The sequence below is a fragment of the Leptopilina boulardi genome, unplaced genomic scaffold (genome assembly GCF_019393585.1).
Source record: "Leptopilina boulardi isolate dan_hultmark-lab unplaced genomic scaffold, ZJU_Lbou_2.1 LbouV2_352, whole genome shotgun sequence".
Classification (NCBI taxonomy): Eukaryota; Metazoa; Arthropoda; class Insecta; order Hymenoptera; family Figitidae; genus Leptopilina; species Leptopilina boulardi.
The window spans coordinates 64,973-84,286 of NW_026137921.1; the positions used below are offsets into that span (position 1 = coordinate 64,973).

At 22.8% G+C, this 19,314-nt stretch overlaps 3 protein-coding genes across 5 annotated transcripts; 2 read left to right on the plus strand and 1 right to left on the minus strand.

The window, feature by feature from the left end:
* The first annotated feature begins 741 nt into the window (after positions 1-741).
* LOC127286345 (uncharacterized) lies at positions 742-7,122 on the plus strand. The gene is made up of 7 exons (XM_051312742.1): positions 742-1,325; positions 1,414-1,552; positions 3,747-3,982; positions 4,166-4,347; positions 5,292-5,460; positions 6,347-6,477; positions 6,643-7,122. Exons 1-7 carry the CDS (start codon positions 1,115-1,117, stop codon positions 6,961-6,963), a joined length of 1,389 nt encoding a protein of 462 aa, XP_051168699.1. The 5' UTR covers positions 742-1,114; the 3' UTR covers positions 6,964-7,122.
* A 556-nt stretch (positions 7,123-7,678) lies between these two features.
* LOC127286343 (heparan-alpha-glucosaminide N-acetyltransferase-like) lies at positions 7,679-15,788 on the plus strand. 2 transcript variants are annotated; one of them, XM_051312738.1, is made up of 12 exons: positions 7,679-7,844; positions 10,015-10,225; positions 10,547-10,665; positions 10,762-10,871; positions 11,825-11,937; positions 12,107-12,201; positions 12,274-12,381; positions 12,538-12,802; positions 12,968-13,262; positions 14,292-14,416; positions 14,710-14,893; positions 15,406-15,788. In XM_051312738.1, the coding sequence occupies exons 2-12, from the start codon at positions 10,076-10,078 to the stop codon at positions 15,585-15,587; spliced, it is 1,746 nt and encodes a 581-aa protein (XP_051168695.1). In that variant the 5' UTR covers positions 7,679-7,844; positions 10,015-10,075; the 3' UTR covers positions 15,588-15,788. The 2 variants fall into 2 exon arrangements, with proteins under 2 accessions (XP_051168695.1, XP_051168697.1); XM_051312740.1 differs by having other exon boundaries at positions 12,983-13,262.
* A 633-nt stretch (positions 15,789-16,421) lies between these two features.
* Positions 16,422-18,892, minus strand: LOC127286347 (DNA polymerase beta-like). Of its 2 annotated transcripts, XM_051312745.1 has the most exons (7): positions 18,697-18,892; positions 18,261-18,460; positions 18,007-18,167; positions 17,520-17,817; positions 17,115-17,310; positions 16,876-16,973; positions 16,422-16,812 (listed from the first exon to the last, which is right to left on the minus strand). In XM_051312745.1, exons 1-6 carry the CDS (start codon positions 18,761-18,763, stop codon positions 16,879-16,881), a joined length of 1,017 nt encoding a protein of 338 aa, XP_051168702.1. In that variant the 5' UTR covers positions 18,764-18,892; the 3' UTR covers positions 16,422-16,812; positions 16,876-16,878. The 2 variants fall into 2 exon arrangements, with proteins under 2 accessions (XP_051168702.1, XP_051168701.1); XM_051312744.1 differs by having other exon boundaries at positions 16,422-16,973.
* Between the last annotated feature and the right edge of the window lie 422 nt (positions 18,893-19,314).

Consider the following 19,314-nt stretch of genomic DNA (forward strand, 5'->3'; position numbering starts at 1 on the left):
TGTTAGGGAATACCGCCAAAGTAATTAGAAGAAAGTTCTGAACAAAAAATGTATGGCGCACTTTTTGATTGGTCCAGCAGATGCTGAGCTACACTAGAAAACAAATTTGGAAAAAATTTAGAAAAATTAAATTTGCGAGATAATCGTTCCGGAATACCGCCAATAAAATAGGGAAAAAGTTTCGAACAAAAAATGTATAGCGCACTTTTAGATTGGTCCAGCGGATGCTGAGCTACAATTAAAATAATTTTGGAAAAATTTTCGGAAAATAAAATTTGCGAGATAATCGTTCGGGAATACCCCCAATGTAGTTAGAAGAATGTTCTGACCAAAAAATGTATGGGGCACTCTTTTATTGGACCAGCGGATGCATAGTTGGACATGATAAGACCCAGTAGTTGGAGACTAAGTAAGTAAATTAAATAAAAATTGATTTATTTTGTTATTTTGATTATTTAATATATTAAATAATTGAACTAAAATATAATTAAACTAATTATATTAATTAAATTTTTTAAATTCATTGAGTTAATTGAATTAAATGTGTATTCGGTTAATCCCAGGAAAGCATCGATTGGCATCGATGAACATTACTATACCGACAGTCACTTATATTCACTTGGCGCAAAACTTCACAAGACGGTTAGATTTATTCACGGAAAAAAATTTTCTGTGTTATCAACAGCATTTCTGGCGCCATCTAAAAATCGCAATTGAAGTATTCACAAAAGATGACTTTTGGGAAACACACAAATCTGATTGAGTGTGTGACACACTTACATTTTTTTTGCGCATGCGTTAAGCCTCTGTATTAACGCAAATTGAATTGTGCTATTCCCAATTTATGTGTCAGAAACTCAATTTTTTTTTTATAGTCTAACTCTATGGTTGAGAGTTTCAAAGTAATAGCGGTGAATTAATCTAACCAAAATAATTTTTCGATAATTGCGGGAAAGTGGAGATTATCCGCAATTTATTTGAAGAATTTGTGTTTTCCAAATAACATAACCTCAAACGTACTAATAACTATAGTTTTCATTTCATTATAGTTGAATTTATTTTATTTTTTTTAGAAAATATAAAATTATTTACGAAACTTTATTTTCACGTGAATATGAGTAAATTAATATCAAAACAAAATGATCAATATACTTTTATAAGAAATCGAGAAAGTTCATCAAAAAATTATCAAAGTGTTTTTATCAAAGAAGAAAATATTAAAGAAGAAGAGAATAATTTTGATGTTGATTTTAATTCAACACAAGATAATTTAAATATAAATCCAATTGCCACTACATATGCAGATAATTTACAATTGACATCAAGTAAGATTATTGTTTATTAATGTTTAATATTTCAAGTGGATTTTTTTTTTTTAATTTAATTTTTATAATCCAAATTTTTTTGTTTTAGATTCAGTGCTAAGGTTACTAAATTCAAATTTCAGAGGGAAATTAGTTCTAGCATATTATGAGAGCAAAACAGGAGTTTTAGAAAGCGAACTCAGTTCAATTATAATAGAAAATGAATTTGAAAATAGTTTAGATTGCAAGTAATTATATTATTTGATTTTGATAAAAACCCTTTACACTTACGCTATTACAAATAGTTTACGCAAATTTACTTATAAGGAAGAATTAGAAGGACAGTCAAAAACAGTTCAACTTCATATTTTTGTATTTTTCAGAAAACGAAGAAAATTTTTTTTAATTAAACAGATTTTCAGTAATTTTAGCAATTTTATTTTTGATAATTTGTTTCTTTGAAAGATTCATTTGGATAATGTTTAAAAATTTTGAGGCATTTCATATGAGAATACAGCGTCATGTCTAGAATTTTTTTCAAAATTTGGTAAATTGTAGTGATAGTGGTGCTAAATAAGTGTACAAATTTTGGATTTTGAAATTTTTAATATTTTTCAAGATATTTACAATAACAAATTTCAGCAATATTTTTTCAATTTACTTATAACTTTTTGCTACTAAAAATAGAGAAAAATGTAAATGTTTTTTACGCAGAAGACCTTAAACTTTTAGAAAAAAATTAATTTTTTTAAAAAATATTAATTTTTAAACAATTTGTTTAAATAATAAAATTTGTTTCTAACTTTTAAACATGTTCTCCCTCATTTAGAAGCGCGAAAAAAATCATGAATTTGTTTAAGTCATAATAAATCGATGGTTAAATTTTTGAGATGGCATTATTTTTTGTTTTCGAGATATTAATTAATTAACTAACAAAAGTTAATAAAAAATGAAATATTTTACGAACAAATAAAATTAGAGTAATTTTAAAAACACCATTAGAATGCTTATCAAAATCCGCATCCAACGAGTCCTATTTGAACTATTTTGGATAAGCGGGTGTTAAATTAATAATTAACAATAAAAATTATTTAAATAATTAATATTATTTGAAAAAATGAAGATAAATCGTCAATTCTTTTTTTATTTGGGAGATCATCTAATTCTGTGTCAAAAAAAGAATATTAAGTATTACCAAGAATCAAAAATTAATTATAAAATGTTATTTAGGAAAAGACTGAAAAATACCATGCCGAGTAGGTAGACAGCCTCTTCCAACTTGTGTCGTGGGGTGCTGAAACATCGATTTTCAATAATCATCTGTTAATAATTTAAATTTGTTAAAAATGTTATTTACACTGGTTTTATTTAACACAGAAGTAGATGATCTTCCAAATAAAAAAAGAATTGACGATTTATCTTCATTTCTTCAAATGTTATTAATTATTTAAATAATTTTTATTATTAATCATTAATTTAACACCCATTTATCAGAAATAGTTCATATTTGGGACTTGTTGGATGCGGATTTTGATAAGCATTCTAATGGTGTTTTTAAAATTACATCTAATTTTATTTGTTCGTAAAATATTTCATTTTTTATTAACTTTTGTTAGATAATTAATTAATATCTCGAAAACAAAAAATAATGCCATCTCAAAAATTTAACTATCGATTTATTATGACTTAAACAATATTCATGATTTTTTTCGCGCTTCAAAATGAGGGAGAACATGTTTAAAAGTTAGAAACAAATTTTATTTTTTAAAAAATTGTATAAAAATTAATATTTTTTTAAAAAATTAATTTTTTTCTAAACGTTTAAGGTCTTCTGCGTAAAAAACATTTACAACATTTTTTCTCTATTTTTAATAGGAAAAAAGTTATAAGTAAAGCAAAAAAATATTGCTCAAATTTGTTATTGTAAATATCTCGAAAAAAATATTAAAAATTTCAAATTCAAAATTTGTACACTTATTTAGCACCACTATCACTACAATTTACCGAATTTTGAGAAAAATCCGAGATATGACCCGGAATTCTCATGCCTCATATACATATTTTCGAATTTTTAAATAAAATAATTATTTACACTTTAAAGTAGAATTTATTTTAATTTCGAACAGTTTAGAAGCATTAAAAGTTATATTTCAATAAAAATTACATTTAATTTGACAATAGAAAACGATTTAACATAACTAAAAAAATTATTTTTATATTACATACATTAACTTTTGTTCTAATTGTTCGTCCAATTTTTCCTTATTTTTTTTATTTTCTCTTTATTGAAACAAATAAAAAGTCTTTGAAAAAAAGGGAATTAATTAATTTTTTTCATTTAATTTAATAAAAATGCTTTAATAAAGAGAACAAAATTAGAAAATTATCATTGAAAATTCACATAAATTTAATGTAACAAAATTAATTGAATTTTTTTAATAGGATAAAGAAAGAAAGATTTCTTAAGCTGAGAGATGAAATTAAAGAAATTTTTCCAACAGAATTACCAGAAGCCTGGTTTTCGCCTTTAACACGCAGTATTAATGGGGAAGTAATTAACCCACGTGGTAAATTATATAATAAATATAATGAAAAAAGAAGAATTTTAAACGAAATTAATTATATGAATAAAGGACTAAAAAGAAAGCAAAATGTAAATAAGGACACAGTTACAGAAAGTAAGTCTATTTTTTTATATACATATTACTAAAGAATTATTATTGGTAAAAAGAAAAGTCAAAAGAATGTATTTACAAATAAATAAAATTTTTTTCAAATACTTAATAAAATAATAAAAAATAAAAGAAAATATCACTTAAAAAAACAAAATCGTTAAATTTAATTTATTAATTATTTAATAGCATTATACGATGAGGATGTGTTGGATTCTTTAGATTTTTTAAAAAATAATATAGAACCAGAAAATAGAATAATAAATGCGTGGATGGCAACAACTCAAGCACGATTAAATTTAAAAAAATCTGGCATCAATGATTATTATAATACATTTAAATGCTTGCAAGGAAATTTAGGAATTACACTGGTAAATATAGTTAATATATATGAAGGGTAGAATGACAAAAAGGGTCAAGCGCCAATTCACTGTTTTTACAGGAAGTAAAAAAAACATTTTTAAAAATTTTGCAGGTCATTTAAAAAAAAACTGAGAAAACCGTTTCGATATATTAGTATGTTTTAATAAATAAACAACAATTTGTTGAAATAAACCTACATATTAACGATAAAATTAAAAAAAACTGTGGTTCCTTGAGGTTATATCAACTGCGCACATTTTCTTTAAGCATTAATTATAAAAAAAATATACAGTTTAAAGAAAAACTGGAAAATTAGTTTCTTTCTATGGAATCGACGAAATGAATAGAAAAAAAAATTCCTTTAAAAAATTGTTTGTTTTCAAGAAAATTACGAATTAATTGCTTGCTTTGGAATTGAGCAATACTTTCATCTTTAAATTCAATTGTTCACTTAGTATAACCATAAAAATATTTAAAAATTAATAACAAAATGATTTTAAAATTGTTTAAAATTGAAAATATATTATTATTATTAATTTTATTAATTAAAATAAAATTAAAATAAAATTAAAATAAAATTAAAATAAAATTAAAATAAAATTAAAATAAAATATTAAAATAAAACCTAAAAAAATAATATTTTTGATCAAAATTGAACACCACTTTCTTTTGTTTTTCAATTAGGTTGCAATAAAGTAAATTTGAGGCTATTTTATTAATTTAATTTTTATTAAAAACTGATTTAAATACGCAATAAAAAAGGAAATCCTTCTACAGAAATGTGTAAATGAATTTTCTTGATTTTTTTATGCAAAAACCTCATTTTCGATAAATTGGCGCTTGACCCCTTTTGTCATTCTACCCTTCATATTTTTATCGTAGAATAAAATATGTAATATAAAAGAAATAAATATTTAATAATTTTAGAAAAATTAATTAATTTTTTTTTCAGCTTCTAAAAGATTTTGATTTGATTTATAAAGAAAATAGTGAAAATTTTCTTCAAAATTGGTCAACAGTAGCAAAAAATATTATTAATGTTTCAAAAAAGAGGGGTAAAAGTAGACAATATGTTGAACTTAATGAAATGCTAGAAAAAAATAAAAGATTAATCAACGAAGGTATATAATAATTAAAATCATATTTTTATCTTTTGATCATTGAATAAATAATATTCCTAGCTCTTTGAGAAGAATAAATATTTCCCTCACATTGCGGATTTGTAGTAATTTTTGTGACATCGAATTTCCGAAATGAAGAGAGAAACAGATTTTCCAAATGCTTGTTAGGAATTATTTTCCCTCAAAAAAAAAGGGGGAAAATAGTTTTTCTATAGAAAAATAAAAATCATTCTTCATTATTTGGAAAATTTTCAAAAATAATAGACCTCTCATCAATATTAGTTAAAAATAATAAAATTACGAAGTTGAAATACGCAACGTTTTCTGATAAACGATTTTTAAAGAAATAATTTTTTTACAATAAAAAATTCTATAATTTTTTGTCTAATAAATATTTTTTTTACAATTCTTTGATTAATGAAAAATAAAAAAAAATATTTTTTAGGCAAAAAATTATAGAATTTTTCATTTTAAAAAATTATTTTTTTAAAAATTGTTTATCATTTAAACGTTGTGTACTTCAGCTTCGTCCTATAAAATTTTGCTAAATATAAATTCTATTAAATGAAAATTCGATGAACTAAAATATCTGTTATAAAAAAAAGTTCCTCAGAAAATAAATTCCGTTAAATCAGAATTTAGTTAACTATAAAATTCTTCAATATAAAAATCTAATTCAATATAAAAGTACACTTTTGTAAAATTTTGCTAAATAAAAATTCAATTAAATTTTTAATTCGACGCCACAAAAATGTCTACAACTCTATATAATATAGGAAATATTCATTTTCTTTTTTCATTTTAGAATATTTATTCTACCAGTCAATTAAATTTTACTGCAATATAAATTATTTACCTTTGAATATTCGTTTATTTTTATATATAGGTAACATAGAATTAGTTGCACTTATTCTTCTACCATATTTATTGGGATCGTCGTATCGTAAACGAAAGAAGGATAGCATTTGGACTCCTAGCAAACAAGATGTTCTGGATTCTTTTATACTTCACATTGAGGTATAATAAATTTAAATAAATTATAGATAAAAAATTTAGATAAATTAAATAAAAAATTTAGATAAATTAGATAAAAAAATTTAGACAAATTAGGTAAAAATTTATAAATTTTTTATTTATTTAAAAATTATACTTAAGTAAATATTTATATTCATGTTTTTATAGACATACGAGGAATTGATATTATATCAAGAAAGGAAAAGAAAAATTTACTTAGAGGAAAATATAAATTTTCAACCGTATCCAGTATTATGTGGTTCATTAGATAAAATTCATAGTTCATTTGTAATTATAAATGACGTAGAATATTTAATTGATACGCCTTTAAAAGCAATTGATATTTGTTTTAAAGCTTTTTTTGCACTTAATACAAATTATCCTCTTGAAAGCAAAGGTTGCTGGGTGTTTCTTCAAAAATTTGTTTTTAATATTCCAATAGAGAGAGAAGACTCAGCTGTTAATAAGCTAATTACTCAGTTACAGTAGAATTTTTTTTTTTTTAACTTTTAATTTTTTTTTTGTAATAATATTTTGAATATTTTATCATGCTTACTTAAAGCAAAATTAAAAATTTGAATTTTATAATTGGTATTGTAAAAAATGCTTGTAAATTTAGAAATATAAATATTTTTATTTTTAATATAATTATTATTTAATTTAAAACCCAAAGTCACTTCAGTATATTTCGACTAAGGTAGTTGTAGTCTAATTACAAAAATAGAATTAGTTTTAAAAATTTCACTTGAAAAATAACTAAATTTTGAGATTTTTTTCAATTAATTAATTAATTAATAAAATAATTAATTATTTCAATTTGAATTATAAAATATATATAATTTAAGATTTTACTCAACATAAAGTACTTTCAGATTTTCTTGCTTTTTTATTTAATTTTATAAATATACAATCTTTTTTAATTGTAAATTCACATCTGTTGATTTTTCCAATTTTCAAACACTTTTGCGGAGTTTTTTTTTCGTTTTTCTCCAAAAGAGCTATTTACCGTTTAGTTTGAAAATCGGAAAAATCAAGAAAGTACAATTTTTTAACTAAAAAAATTTTATATTATTATTTTTTATCTTCTTTAACTAATGAAATCATTTAATAATAATAAATTTAATTTTGAATTTAATTACATATAAGTTTGAATAATATGACTACCAACCGGTAATTGAGCGTGTTGATTTTACCGACGCATTATGATGTCACAATCGCGCAGACTAACTTAATTGGCACAGTGCAACATCGCAATTTGCAATTTCAGTTTTTAATATTGCAATGACAAGTAATGTTTGACAAGCGATTTAAAGTCGCAAATTTTCAACAAACTATCTCTAAATTGCAGTAGGGTGATGATTTCAAGAGAGGTAAGAGAAAATTATCATATTTTAATCAGCATTTTCTTTTCTATAAAATTGTCAGATTCAGCTGATGTTTTGATTCCTTTGTCATTTTTCATTCCTAACCTCAAAATTTCTTTGTTTTGATTATGGGAAAAATGCAAAAATACGCATATATAAAGTAATATTGTTGAAAAATTGTTGTTATTTTCGAATAACTGATATAATTGAATGTTTTATATGTTTTAATATTCATATTGTCATGGAATATATTATTACTATGACATCTAAACATTACATATATTCGCACATTTGACAAATTTTACATTTTTACTGACATTTTACGCATAAAAATAACTCATTATCAATTTTTCCTCTAAAAAGATTATTCATCATCGTTGATATCTAATTAAAAATATATCAGTATTTTTCTGCGATATGCTACTGTGAAAAATAATTAAGAATACATTTCAGTTTTTATATGTAACAATAAATAGAATATTTAATAAAATTAAATTATAATAATTCTGACATTTGACTATGCCAAAAGTCATTCAAGAAGAAAAAGTTTTAAATTAAAATTTGATATAGAAAATAGAAAAATAAATAATAAAACACAAAGAGAAATTTTTTATCTGCATTTATTTAGAACAAATATAATTTATTTGAATCAAAAATATTTATAATATTAAATAAATATAATTGATATTTCAATTTTACTATTAAAAATATTTATTATAAAAATAAAAAATGTGTATAATATTTAATATAATTTAAATAATTTAACATTAATCACGTCGGTGAAATTCATGCAAAAAATAATAACACTTTTGTCCTATAAATCTAGAAGTATTGCAATAATATTTTTGGGTTAGTCCACTGACTTTCGTCTAATAGTGGTTGCGACCAAATTTTAAAAAAATCTAGTTTTAATATATGTGAAACTCGATGATTCCCTGAGTTCATTAACCATAATATTATGGTAAAAATTTTATTCCCTTTAAAAATATTAAATATCAAAAATAGGAGGTTCACAATGTGATTTTGTAACCTTAAATTTTTCAATTTTTTTAAAAACGCTATTATTAAAAAACTATTAAAAATTAGCTGTTGGAACTCACCAAAAACATAAATCACTTTATTTTGCACAGAGGAACGAAAGAATTATTGCAAAAATTTATTATTTTTGGATGATATACGATTTTAAAAAAAATTTAACTTAAATATTCTCAAGATTTTTATTTACTTATAACTTTTTTGTTGGTGCTCCGAAAAAATTGAGGTTTTGCACAAAGATTTTTTATAATATTCTTTACCTTCCTTTAAAATCTCACGAAGGTGTTTTGCTTCGTTTTAGAGATATTAATTTTCAAAATTTTCTATTTAAAAAGGTTAATTAAACGACTTGAAGTTAACTAACCAAATTCAAACTACTCCATTTTTTATAAAAATATATTAAAATGTGGCGATTTGAAATTGGTCAGTTAACTTCAAGTCTTTTAATTAACCTTTTTAAATAAAAAATTTGGAAAATTAATATCTCCAAAACGAAGCAAAATACCTTCGTAAGATTTTAATAGAAGATAAAGAATATTTTAAAAAATCTTTGTGCAAAACCTCAATTTTTTCGGAGCACCGACAAAAAAGTTATAAGTAAATAAAAATCTTGAGAATATTTAAATAAAATTTTTTTTAAAATCGTATATCATCCAAAAATAATAAATTTTTGCAATAATTCTTTCGTTCCTCTGTGCGAAATAAAGTGATTTATGTTTTTGGTGAGTTCCAACATCTAATTTTTAATAGTTTTTTAATAATAGCGTTTTTAAAAAAATTGAAAAATTTAAGGTTACAAAATCACATTGTGAACCTCCTACTTTTGATATTTAATATTTTTAAAGGGAATAAAATTTTTACCATAATATTATGGTTAATGAACTCAGGGAATCATCGAGTTTCACATATATTAAAACTAGATTTTTTTAAAATTTGGTCGCAACCACTATTAGACGAAAGTCAGTGGGCTAACCCTTTTATTTAGAATATTTTAATAATTTGCATGTAAAAAAAATTTTTTTTTCTTTTAAATCGTTGATCATAAACATTGTGAACTTCACCGACGCCATCAATCGATATTAGATTTTGTGAAAATATAAAATAATGTTTTACAGTAATATTTGCAATATATTTCTTACAGGTTTACGTTATTTGCATTTGACAAATTAAGCTGGTCTTAAGAAATTAATAATAGTGTCAAAATGTTAACATTAATTAATAATGATAAAGACAATCCGTGCCTAAATAAAAATTTATCTCTTGGAATAGATCAAGCCTGTTTCAGTGTTATTAATGATACTCCGGGAAATTTAACATTGTATTCAGTAATTAATGATTGCTACGTGGTAAATGTAAGTTACGATTATAATTTAATTATCTATTTTTTAAAATTACTCAAATTTTATTATTTGTTATTACTTTTAACTTTTTTTTTCTTTTATTTTCAATTTTTGTTTTTATTTCTGATACATAAAAACATTTATTTACTTTTTTAAACATTTTTTTCTTTAATAATTTTATTTATGAAATATAAAAATAAGAATAATATTTTATTATTAAAAATAATATTTTATAATTTATTTATTTTTTATTTAGAAAAATTTATTTTCTTTTATTCTTTTCATTTTTTTTTGTATTTTATTTTTGAAAATTTTACTTGATAAAATTTTCAGTGCGAAGGATTAAAATGGGCAACATTATTACCTCACAGCAATACGACACTTGTTACAGAGGCAAAATTACCTTTACATATTTTTTTCAAAGATTCAAAAAAAGGTTACGAATGGTGTCAGTGAGTATATATTTTTTTTATTTAGGCAAAATTAGTTTCGTTATATTTTCATTTGTATTGAGAGGAATTTAATTGAAAAAATTTTTATTTTTATAGTGATACTTTCAACTTTAGACAATATGGACATTACGGTTGGAATATTACGGACGAAAATGGAGGATGTTCTTCAATTTATACTATGTACACTTCCTGGAATCCTTATTTACGTAAGTAATGTTTTTCCCCCAAAAAATCTATTTTTTTACAACTTTTAATTTCATTGATTAAGGTAAAAGCACCAGTACCTGGACGCTATTGAAGGGGTCTCAAATTTATTTGTGTTTTCTACTAAGATAATTCAATATAATTGATAAAATTTTGGTATTTTCGTTTTATTTACCTTTAAAATATACTAATTAGACAAAATTAATAATAATAGATGTTTTAATTAAATTAAAATCATGAAATTGCACATTTGCAGCAGAAGTTGGACATGGTATTTCGAAAGCCGTAGTAGTTGGACATTAAATAAGTAAATTAAATAATAATTTATTTATTTAGTTATTTTGATTATTTAATAAATTAAATAATTTAACTAAAATATAATTAAACTAATTAAATTAATTAAACTGATTGAGTTAATTGAATTAAATCTTTGTCCAATTATTGAAAGTTGGAAATTAATATAAAGCGGTAGGTTAACTTGGACAGTCAATTCAGACAGAATTGGACATCGATTTTAGAGAAATTGTTTTATATATTTTTTTAAATCCTACAATTAATAAATTTTATTTTGCCTAAAAGCTAATTATCTAAAGAGTATCTCAAATTTTTTTTTACTTAATTTGAGGGCTATTTTAATTTCTTTTAGCTACTGTCCATCTACTGGTTCCAATTTTTGCTTTGTCCAGGTACTGGTGCTTTTACCTTAATTCAACAATTTTGTCCTTTTTCCAGATTTTTTTAAGTTGAAATAATTTTTTTATTTTCTTTCATTTGTTTTTTTCCGTTTGTATCGAATATATCCTACAATGATTTGAAAGTTATTAATTTCGAAAAAATTTTCAATTCCATTTATAATTGACTTGAATTTTTCTTGAAAAACGTTTTTCACTTTTTATTTATTTAATACAATTTTTAATATTTATTTTTTTTATCGATCAATTTTTGTTTATTACAGCAATCTTAGCAGCCTTAATGATGTTTGTACTCGTCGCTACTATTTTCACAACATCAAAAATGATTATAAGAACAGTGAAACTTTTTCGACAACGTGAAAATGGTATTGACAATGTAAGTATTATGTAAATTTAAAGAATAAGAAACTAAAACAAAAAAAGTGTATACATATGTAAAAAAAATTATTATTTGGAAAAAAATTTTTTTTATGAGAATAAAAAAATATTTTTATTTCACTTTTCATTTTGATTTTGAGTAAAATAATTAATTTTTTCCGTCGCAGGATCACGAGAGATTACAAGAATCAGACGCATCGCCAGGATTAATTAGCATTTCAAAAACATCATCGAGAATGAAATCGGTCGATGCGTTTCGAGGGTATTTTCAATTTTTTGTAATTTTAAAAAATTTCATTTCAGATAATTATAAGAGACAATTTGTGTGTTTTAGAATTGCTATTTTATTGATGATATTTGTCAATAATGGTGGAGGAAAATATTATTTCTTTGAGCATAGCCCTTGGAATGGTCTCACTGTAGCGGATCTCGTTTTACCTTGGTAATTTTATTGAAAAATTTAATAAAACGCGATTAATTTACACATAATGAATTAATATTAATGAATTTTACTATATTAAATTATAATAATAATTTATAATTATATACAATTTGAAAATGTTCAACTGTTAAAAGTTCTTTTCGAAATTTGTTTTAGGTTTGCTTGGATTATGGGATTCATGATTGTAAAATCGATTCGAGTTAGTTTACAATTATCCATTTCACGAAAGCGAATATTATTTAAATTGATGAGACGTTCTTTAATTCTTATTCTTTTGGGTTTAATGGTGAATTCATATGCGCAAACAAAATACACTTTGTGGAATTTACGATTTCCGGGAATTTTACAACTTTTAGCAATTACATTTTTCATTTGTGCGGCTATAGAGACTATTTTTCTAAAACCCCAACGAAGTTTTCAGGTAAAAAAAAAAGAGTCAAAATTCTGTATTTCTTCTATAATTTCTATGTTTATTAATTTTTGTCTTTAAAAATTAAATTTTCAACTTTATTATTAATTAATTATCTAATTAATTCATTTATCAATAATAATAATTAAAACCAAAAGAGTAATAATAATATTTCAGGAGATTTTTTTGCAGTACGGCCGATTAGTATTTCTTTCGGATATTTTTGATAGTTGGCCACAATGGTTGATTGTTACGGCACTCACAACATTGCATACTTTGATGATATTTTTACTTCACGTTCCCGGTTGTCCTGATGGTTACTTTGGACCCGGTGGATGTCATCGTCGTGGTAAATATGTTAATTGTACTGGTGGTGCTGTTGGCTATATAGACAGAGAAATTTTTGGTAATCATTTGTACAATAAAACGGAAAATCCACTTTATCGTCATACATTGCCACATGATCCCGAAGGTGAGTTATTTTTTCCTCTAAAACAATAATAAATTTTGTAATTTTTTTTATTTTTTATTTTTTTCCTATAAATTAACAGGGTGTCCAGCGGACATTGAAATCGTTAAAAAGTCCTTGAATTTTATAAGAAAAACCTTGAATTATTAAAATTGTTTTTCCTTAAATTTTCTATTTTTCTTTCTCAATTTTTTTTTTTATTTCTCATTGTTTTCCTTAAATTGTTCGTGTTTTAAATTTTTCCTTCAAATTCTCCTTTTATTTTAGGATTTCTAAACATTTATTTATCATTTCATTTTTTCAATTCTTAAACTGTTAAATGCAAACTAATTTGTTTATCAAGTTTAAAAATATATAAAACTTTTAATAATAATCAATTTTTTTTTTTATTAATAATCATAGTTTCTACGCCAAAAGTGGACCTTGAAAAAAATTATTTTGGATCTTAAGAAACCATGATAAGTCTTTGAATTTTTTTTTTCTAAAATTTGCTTGACACCCTGAATTATTTTTTTCCTTAAAATGAAAAAAAAAAAAAATAATAGAACGCATGAATATTACCAACATTAGACTTGTAGAAATTTTTGTGGCTTCGAATTACTAATCATCGAATTAATATTTAGTAGAATTTTATAAATTGGACTTAATATTAAACCGAATTTTCATGTTGAAGACTTTTTAGTTAACTAAATTCTTATTTAACAGAATTTAGCATGAAAATTTGTATTTTACCGAAACTCCATTTGTTGGAACTTTTACTGGTTCAAATTGTCGTTTTACAAGAAAAAAATCTAAAACGTCGAATTTATTTAAATAAAAATTTTTCGATTTCAAAATTTGGTTCAATAAAAAATAATATATTCTGCTAAATAGAAATTTAAAAATTAGTGATTCTATGCCACAGAAATTCCTACAAATCTAAAGTCGGTAATATTCATGCGTTGAAAAATTATAATTTATACAAAATTTTATAAACGTTAATTAAATTTTAAAAATGAGGAAATAAATTTCTTTTTTTAAATTAATTTATAGGATTAATGAATACATTATCGGCGGTTTTAATCGTTTATTTGGGTGTTCATGCGGGCAGAATTTTTTTCACTTATTACCAATGTACAGCGAAAATGATACGATGGCTCGTGTGGTCCGTTGTCACGGTAGGTATTTTTTTTTTCTATAATCACAGTTTTATAACATTAAAATTGTATTTCAATAGACAAAAATGAATTTTAATTAAAATGATAAAACTAATGAGGTCCCCAAAATAATTTTAATAATACTACATAAATATTTCATTTCAAATTTTTTTATTTTGTAAAATCGTAACTTTGCCGAAAATTTTATTTTTTATCTCATATTATTTACAAAGTAACAAATTCATACTAGTATAAATGTAATTTTGTTTATAAATAAATTTAATAAAAAAATTTTCTTTTTTAAAATAAATTAGGGTCTCATTGCTGGACTATTGTGCAATTTCGAAAAGGAAAATGGTGTGATACCAATAAACAAGAATATGATGTCTTTATCCTATGTTCTTGCCACTTCGTCTTTTGCATTTCTTTTATTTACAATTCTGCATTTATTAATTGATTACAAAAAATATTGGACTGGCGCACCTTTTATTTACGCAGGTTTGTCATTTTTAATAAATTATTATCAGTTAGTTACGAAAATTTTAATTAAATTTATAAATTGATCACATGTTATTCCCAAATTACTTTTTTTTCACCTATTTGAAAATTTGTAACTTATTTCACTTTTTTTTCTCAATTTTTGTTTTATTTGAAATTTTCATTTTACAAAAATTATTTTGTTTTTTTTCTATTTTGAAATTCCAACTTTTTAAAAAATTATGATTGAAAAATTGTAAAAAAATTTTTTGATTAATTTGTGAAGTAATGATTTTTGAGAACTAATTGTAAGTTATTAGGGATTTTCATCACATTTTTTGTTTTTTCAAAATTTAGATTATTGAACAATTTTGTATGTTTTATTTTTAAAAGTTGCTTCAATTTCTTATCATCCATTCAAAAAGAAAAATTAATTTTTTAGTATTAATTTAAATTTATATAATTTATAATATTAATAACGATTGCCAATGATCATTTATGTGAAACTTGTATAATTAAATAACTTTTTCTAGGAGCAAATCCAATTTTACTTTACGTTGGACATTATTTGACAAAAGGTCTTTTTCCATTTGCCTGGGATATTATGGGAACACCAACACATACTTTTGCTTTACTGATGAATTTATGGACAACTGTTCTTTGGGGTTTTATTGCCTATTTACTTTATAGAAAAGATATTATTATAAGTATTTAAAAAAAAAAAAAAAAAAAAATTCTAAAAGAGAATCTTCCTAAAGAGAATTAGAATTAAATTTGATTTATTCGTTGATTGTGATTAGATTTATATATACATTTATTTTATTTATATATACAAGAAAAAAAATTTTTGTTTTTACATTTTGTGTTATACAGTAATTTTCACTAATATACAGTATTATGTGATATATTTACTATATATACGTGTACATTATTTTTATTACGTACCTTTTTAATTTTTGTGTTTTATAAACATGAATTTAAACAAACTGATTCATGATATATTTTTCGAAAACACAAAACAAAATTTTTGATAGAAAAAACAAAATATTGAAAAACATTTTTTAAATAAAAAAATTGTATTGTAAAATCTTTTTTTTTTCTTATAGAAATTAACATCCTATGTATAGATTTTAATAAATTACAGGGTGGCCAGTGGACCGGGAAACCGGGAAATGACAGGGAATTTGTTTTGACCTGGAAAAACCGGGAAATGACAGGGAATTTTTACCTTGACCGGGAATTTTGAAATTTTTTATTAAAAAGTATTTTATTTAATTCAAAAATTGTTGAAAGAAAAAAAAGCTTTGATCTTAGAAAATGCTCGCAAGTGTGCAGAAGACATTGATTTAGAACTTAAACAATTAAATAACCAAACCTGATTTTTAACTGAATACGTATCTGAACGTATCTTTAATTTAAAATATATATATATATATATATGTTTATCTTAAAACTCAAAGTATTAAGATGTTAAAATATTGAATGTGATATTAAAAATGTAGTTTTTAAAAGTTAACTTCTAGTTTAATTGAAAAGAGATACAAATATCTACGAAAAAGTTTATTTTATTAAAAAAATATATAGTATGTGTTTATTATAAACATTAAGTAAGAAACAAAATGTGATAAACGTGATAAAACGTTTTTTTTTAAATGTATATTACGTATTTATATGTTTTATGTTTAATAAAGAGTCAATATTCAATAAATTTATAGAATAATTTTTTTGGGAATTTTCCTTTATGACCGGGAAAAATAATTCATGACCGGGAAATGACCGGGAATTTTTTTTGGTGAAAAAAACGGCCACCCTGAAATAGGATTACTCTTAGAGTTTTTTTTTAAATAGTTTACAAAAATTTTTGGTTTTTAATTAAGTTAAATTATTTATTTTTTAACTTAAGTTTTTAAATATTGAATTAAATTTTATAGTAGAACTATAAATTTATGGAAATTTCATTGGCATTTATACTTAATTATCTTCACGTTCCCTAAAAAAATGAAAATTTACTCATTTCTTTCCTCTGGAGTTTTGTATGGATAATTAAGAATTTTAAAAATATCCTCCTCGCTGGTAATTTTTTCCGGCTCTCCTGGAACTCCTTTGATAATATAAAAATTAATGCTTTTTATTATAATTAATTTAAATATATTAATTTTTAAAAATTTGTTTTAACTATTATTTTATAGTATTCATTTTATTAAAACGAATCTTCTTTTATAATATAATAATTTTTGTTTACCTTCCAGAGTCAAATGTCTCAATGTATATTCATTTAGAGTGAATTTCTTCTCCAAAGCATGAGCTCGCATTTCCTTATTGAACAAATCGCTACCCGTGAAATACAAAACTGCACAATAATATTGATCATAAGGTGCAAGTCTTATATCGAGTCTTCTAAACAAAGCTTTCTCATCTGTGGTAAGTTTGCAAACTCCCTGTAAATTATTATCTTTTACATTATTCTATTTAGCATTTAGAAAAAAATGAATATTTGTAAAAATTTTAAAAATATTTTTAAAAAAATGACTAAATTTTTTTTTTAATCTAGAAACAATTGAAATTTAAAAAAAGTTTAAATATTAACGAAAGATAAAAAAAAATTCAAGAAACTTTTTTTTTAATCCATAAAATTTGTTTCAATTACCATAAATTTTGTTTCACCAAGTGAAATTGTATCAGTGATTAATTTTACTTTTTCAAGACATTGAATGATAGATTTTAAAATTTGATTATTTTTCTTTTTCGATTCTTTAATTGATGATGTAAAATTTGGATGAGTCAATAAAACATCAATATCGCCACTTTCTTCTTTTCCACGTCTGTAACTTCCGCAAATTGTTATTAAATATTTATCATCGAGTTTATTTATCGCTTCCTTGAGAATTTTCTCGATTTTCTTAATTTCCATGCGTGGTATTTTTTTCTCAAAATCTTCAAAATATCTAAAAAACGGAAGAAGGTATATAAAATTGATTTTTTCCCAATAGTTTAAAAAAATAAGTAATTTTCATCTTCTTTAAGAATGAATAGAATAAAATTGAAATTTATTATTTTATTTTAAAATTATTCTAATTATTCTTTTAGAAAACTTAGATTTTAAAGACTAAAATAATTTTTTTTTTTTATCCTACTTTAAACCAAGTTTTTGATGATGGGTTAATTTGTCCTGATGCAATTTTAAATCTTCCAAAGTTTTTATTCCAGAATCCACCAATTCTTTCGCTTTCGATGGACCAATTCCGGATACTCTTGTAAGTAGATTAATTGCTAAATTTCCTTCATCTTTTTTTATCTAGAAAAAACAAAATTTTATTTTAAATATTTATGGAGATTTTTAAAAAAAATACTTGTAATATAATAATGGAAAAAAAATAAAATAACAGACATCTTCGAGTTTTTGCAATTTTCCAGTTTCTAAAAATTCATCAATTTTTTTTGAAATTTTATCACCAATTCCAGGCAGCTTTTTCGCCTCTTTTCCATTTTTCACTCTTTCTGATAATTTACTGAGAGTCACTGCTGCCTTTCGATATGCATTGGATTTATAAATATTTTTAGTAACATTACGCTCATAATTTGCAAGCTCTAAAAAAAAATCCGTATAAATTTTGATTCTTTTTATAGAAGAAATTATAATTTGTAATCGACATTCAAATTTGAGAAAAAAAAAAATAAGATTTACAAATATGATTGAAAAAAAAATCTAAAATTTTTTTCAACTAATATAAATAAGTAGCAAAAAAAATTTAGAGGTTACAGATATATTTAAAAGTATATATATAATTTTTAAAAAAGAAATCTAAAAATATTTTATAATTTACCTGTTAAAAATTCACACAAATCATGATTTGGATTTTCAGAATTTTCAGGTGCTTTTCTTTTGCCCATTTTTAGAATAGAAAACAATTTTTGTAAATAAAATTAAATGTTTACATTTACGTATTTTGTATATATATTTTCAAATAGCAAAAAGTGCGTAGAAATGTAAACGATGTGAAGTTAGCTAACAACCCAGACAAAACGTCATTTTATTCCTATTATCTGCGTCAAAAACGTCAAAAATATATATATATATACATTTTTTTAATTCACCGCATTAATTTTTAATATTTACCAAAAGAATAATGTATGTAATTTTAAAAAATTCTCGCAACTAATTTTTTGTAATAATAAAAATTCATCTAATTAATCGAAACACTAAACCTACATTAAACAATTAATATTGTTACGTTACTGATATTTTCAATAAATAACCAATCGTCGATTTCGATTGGGTCACGTGACCCAATTTTCCATAAGACTCATAAAGGCCATTCTGCAATAATAGTGCATAAATATTCATTATTGTCCTTCTATTTACTAATATAAAATTATATACACCAAATACAGAAAATAGATTATAATATTATAATTATGTTAATTAATTTTAGAATATAAAA

Bases quoted from the DNA above. Each gene is read 5' to 3' on its own strand.
- LOC127286347 (XM_051312745.1), bottom strand. From the start codon at position 18,763: ATGGGCAAAAGAAAAGCACCTGAAAATTCTGAAAATCCAAATCATGAT. The intron at 18,461-18,696 runs GTAAATTATAAA...ATTTTTTTTTAG, and splicing joins TTTGTGTGAATTTTTAACAG to AGCTTGCAAATTATGAGCGT. The intron at 17,311-17,519 runs GTAATTGAAACA...AATAATTTACAG, and splicing joins TTGGTGAAACAAAATTTATG to GGAGTTTGCAAACTTACCAC.
- LOC127286345 (XM_051312742.1), top strand. From the start codon at position 1,115: ATGAGTAAATTAATATCAAAACAAAATGATCAATATACTTTTATAAGA. The intron at 1,326-1,413 runs GTAAGATTATTG...TTTTTGTTTTAG, and splicing joins TAATTTACAATTGACATCAA to ATTCAGTGCTAAGGTTACTA. The intron at 4,348-5,291 runs GTAAATATAGTT...TTTTTTTTTCAG, and splicing joins GAAATTTAGGAATTACACTG to CTTCTAAAAGATTTTGATTT.
- LOC127286343 (XM_051312738.1), top strand. From the start codon at position 10,076: ATGTTAACATTAATTAATAATGATAAAGACAATCCGTGCCTAAATAAA. The intron at 11,938-12,106 runs GTAAGTATTATG...TTTCCGTCGCAG, and splicing joins GTGAAAATGGTATTGACAAT to GATCACGAGAGATTACAAGA. The intron at 12,202-12,273 runs GTATTTTCAATT...TGTGTGTTTTAG, and splicing joins TCGGTCGATGCGTTTCGAGG to AATTGCTATTTTATTGATGA.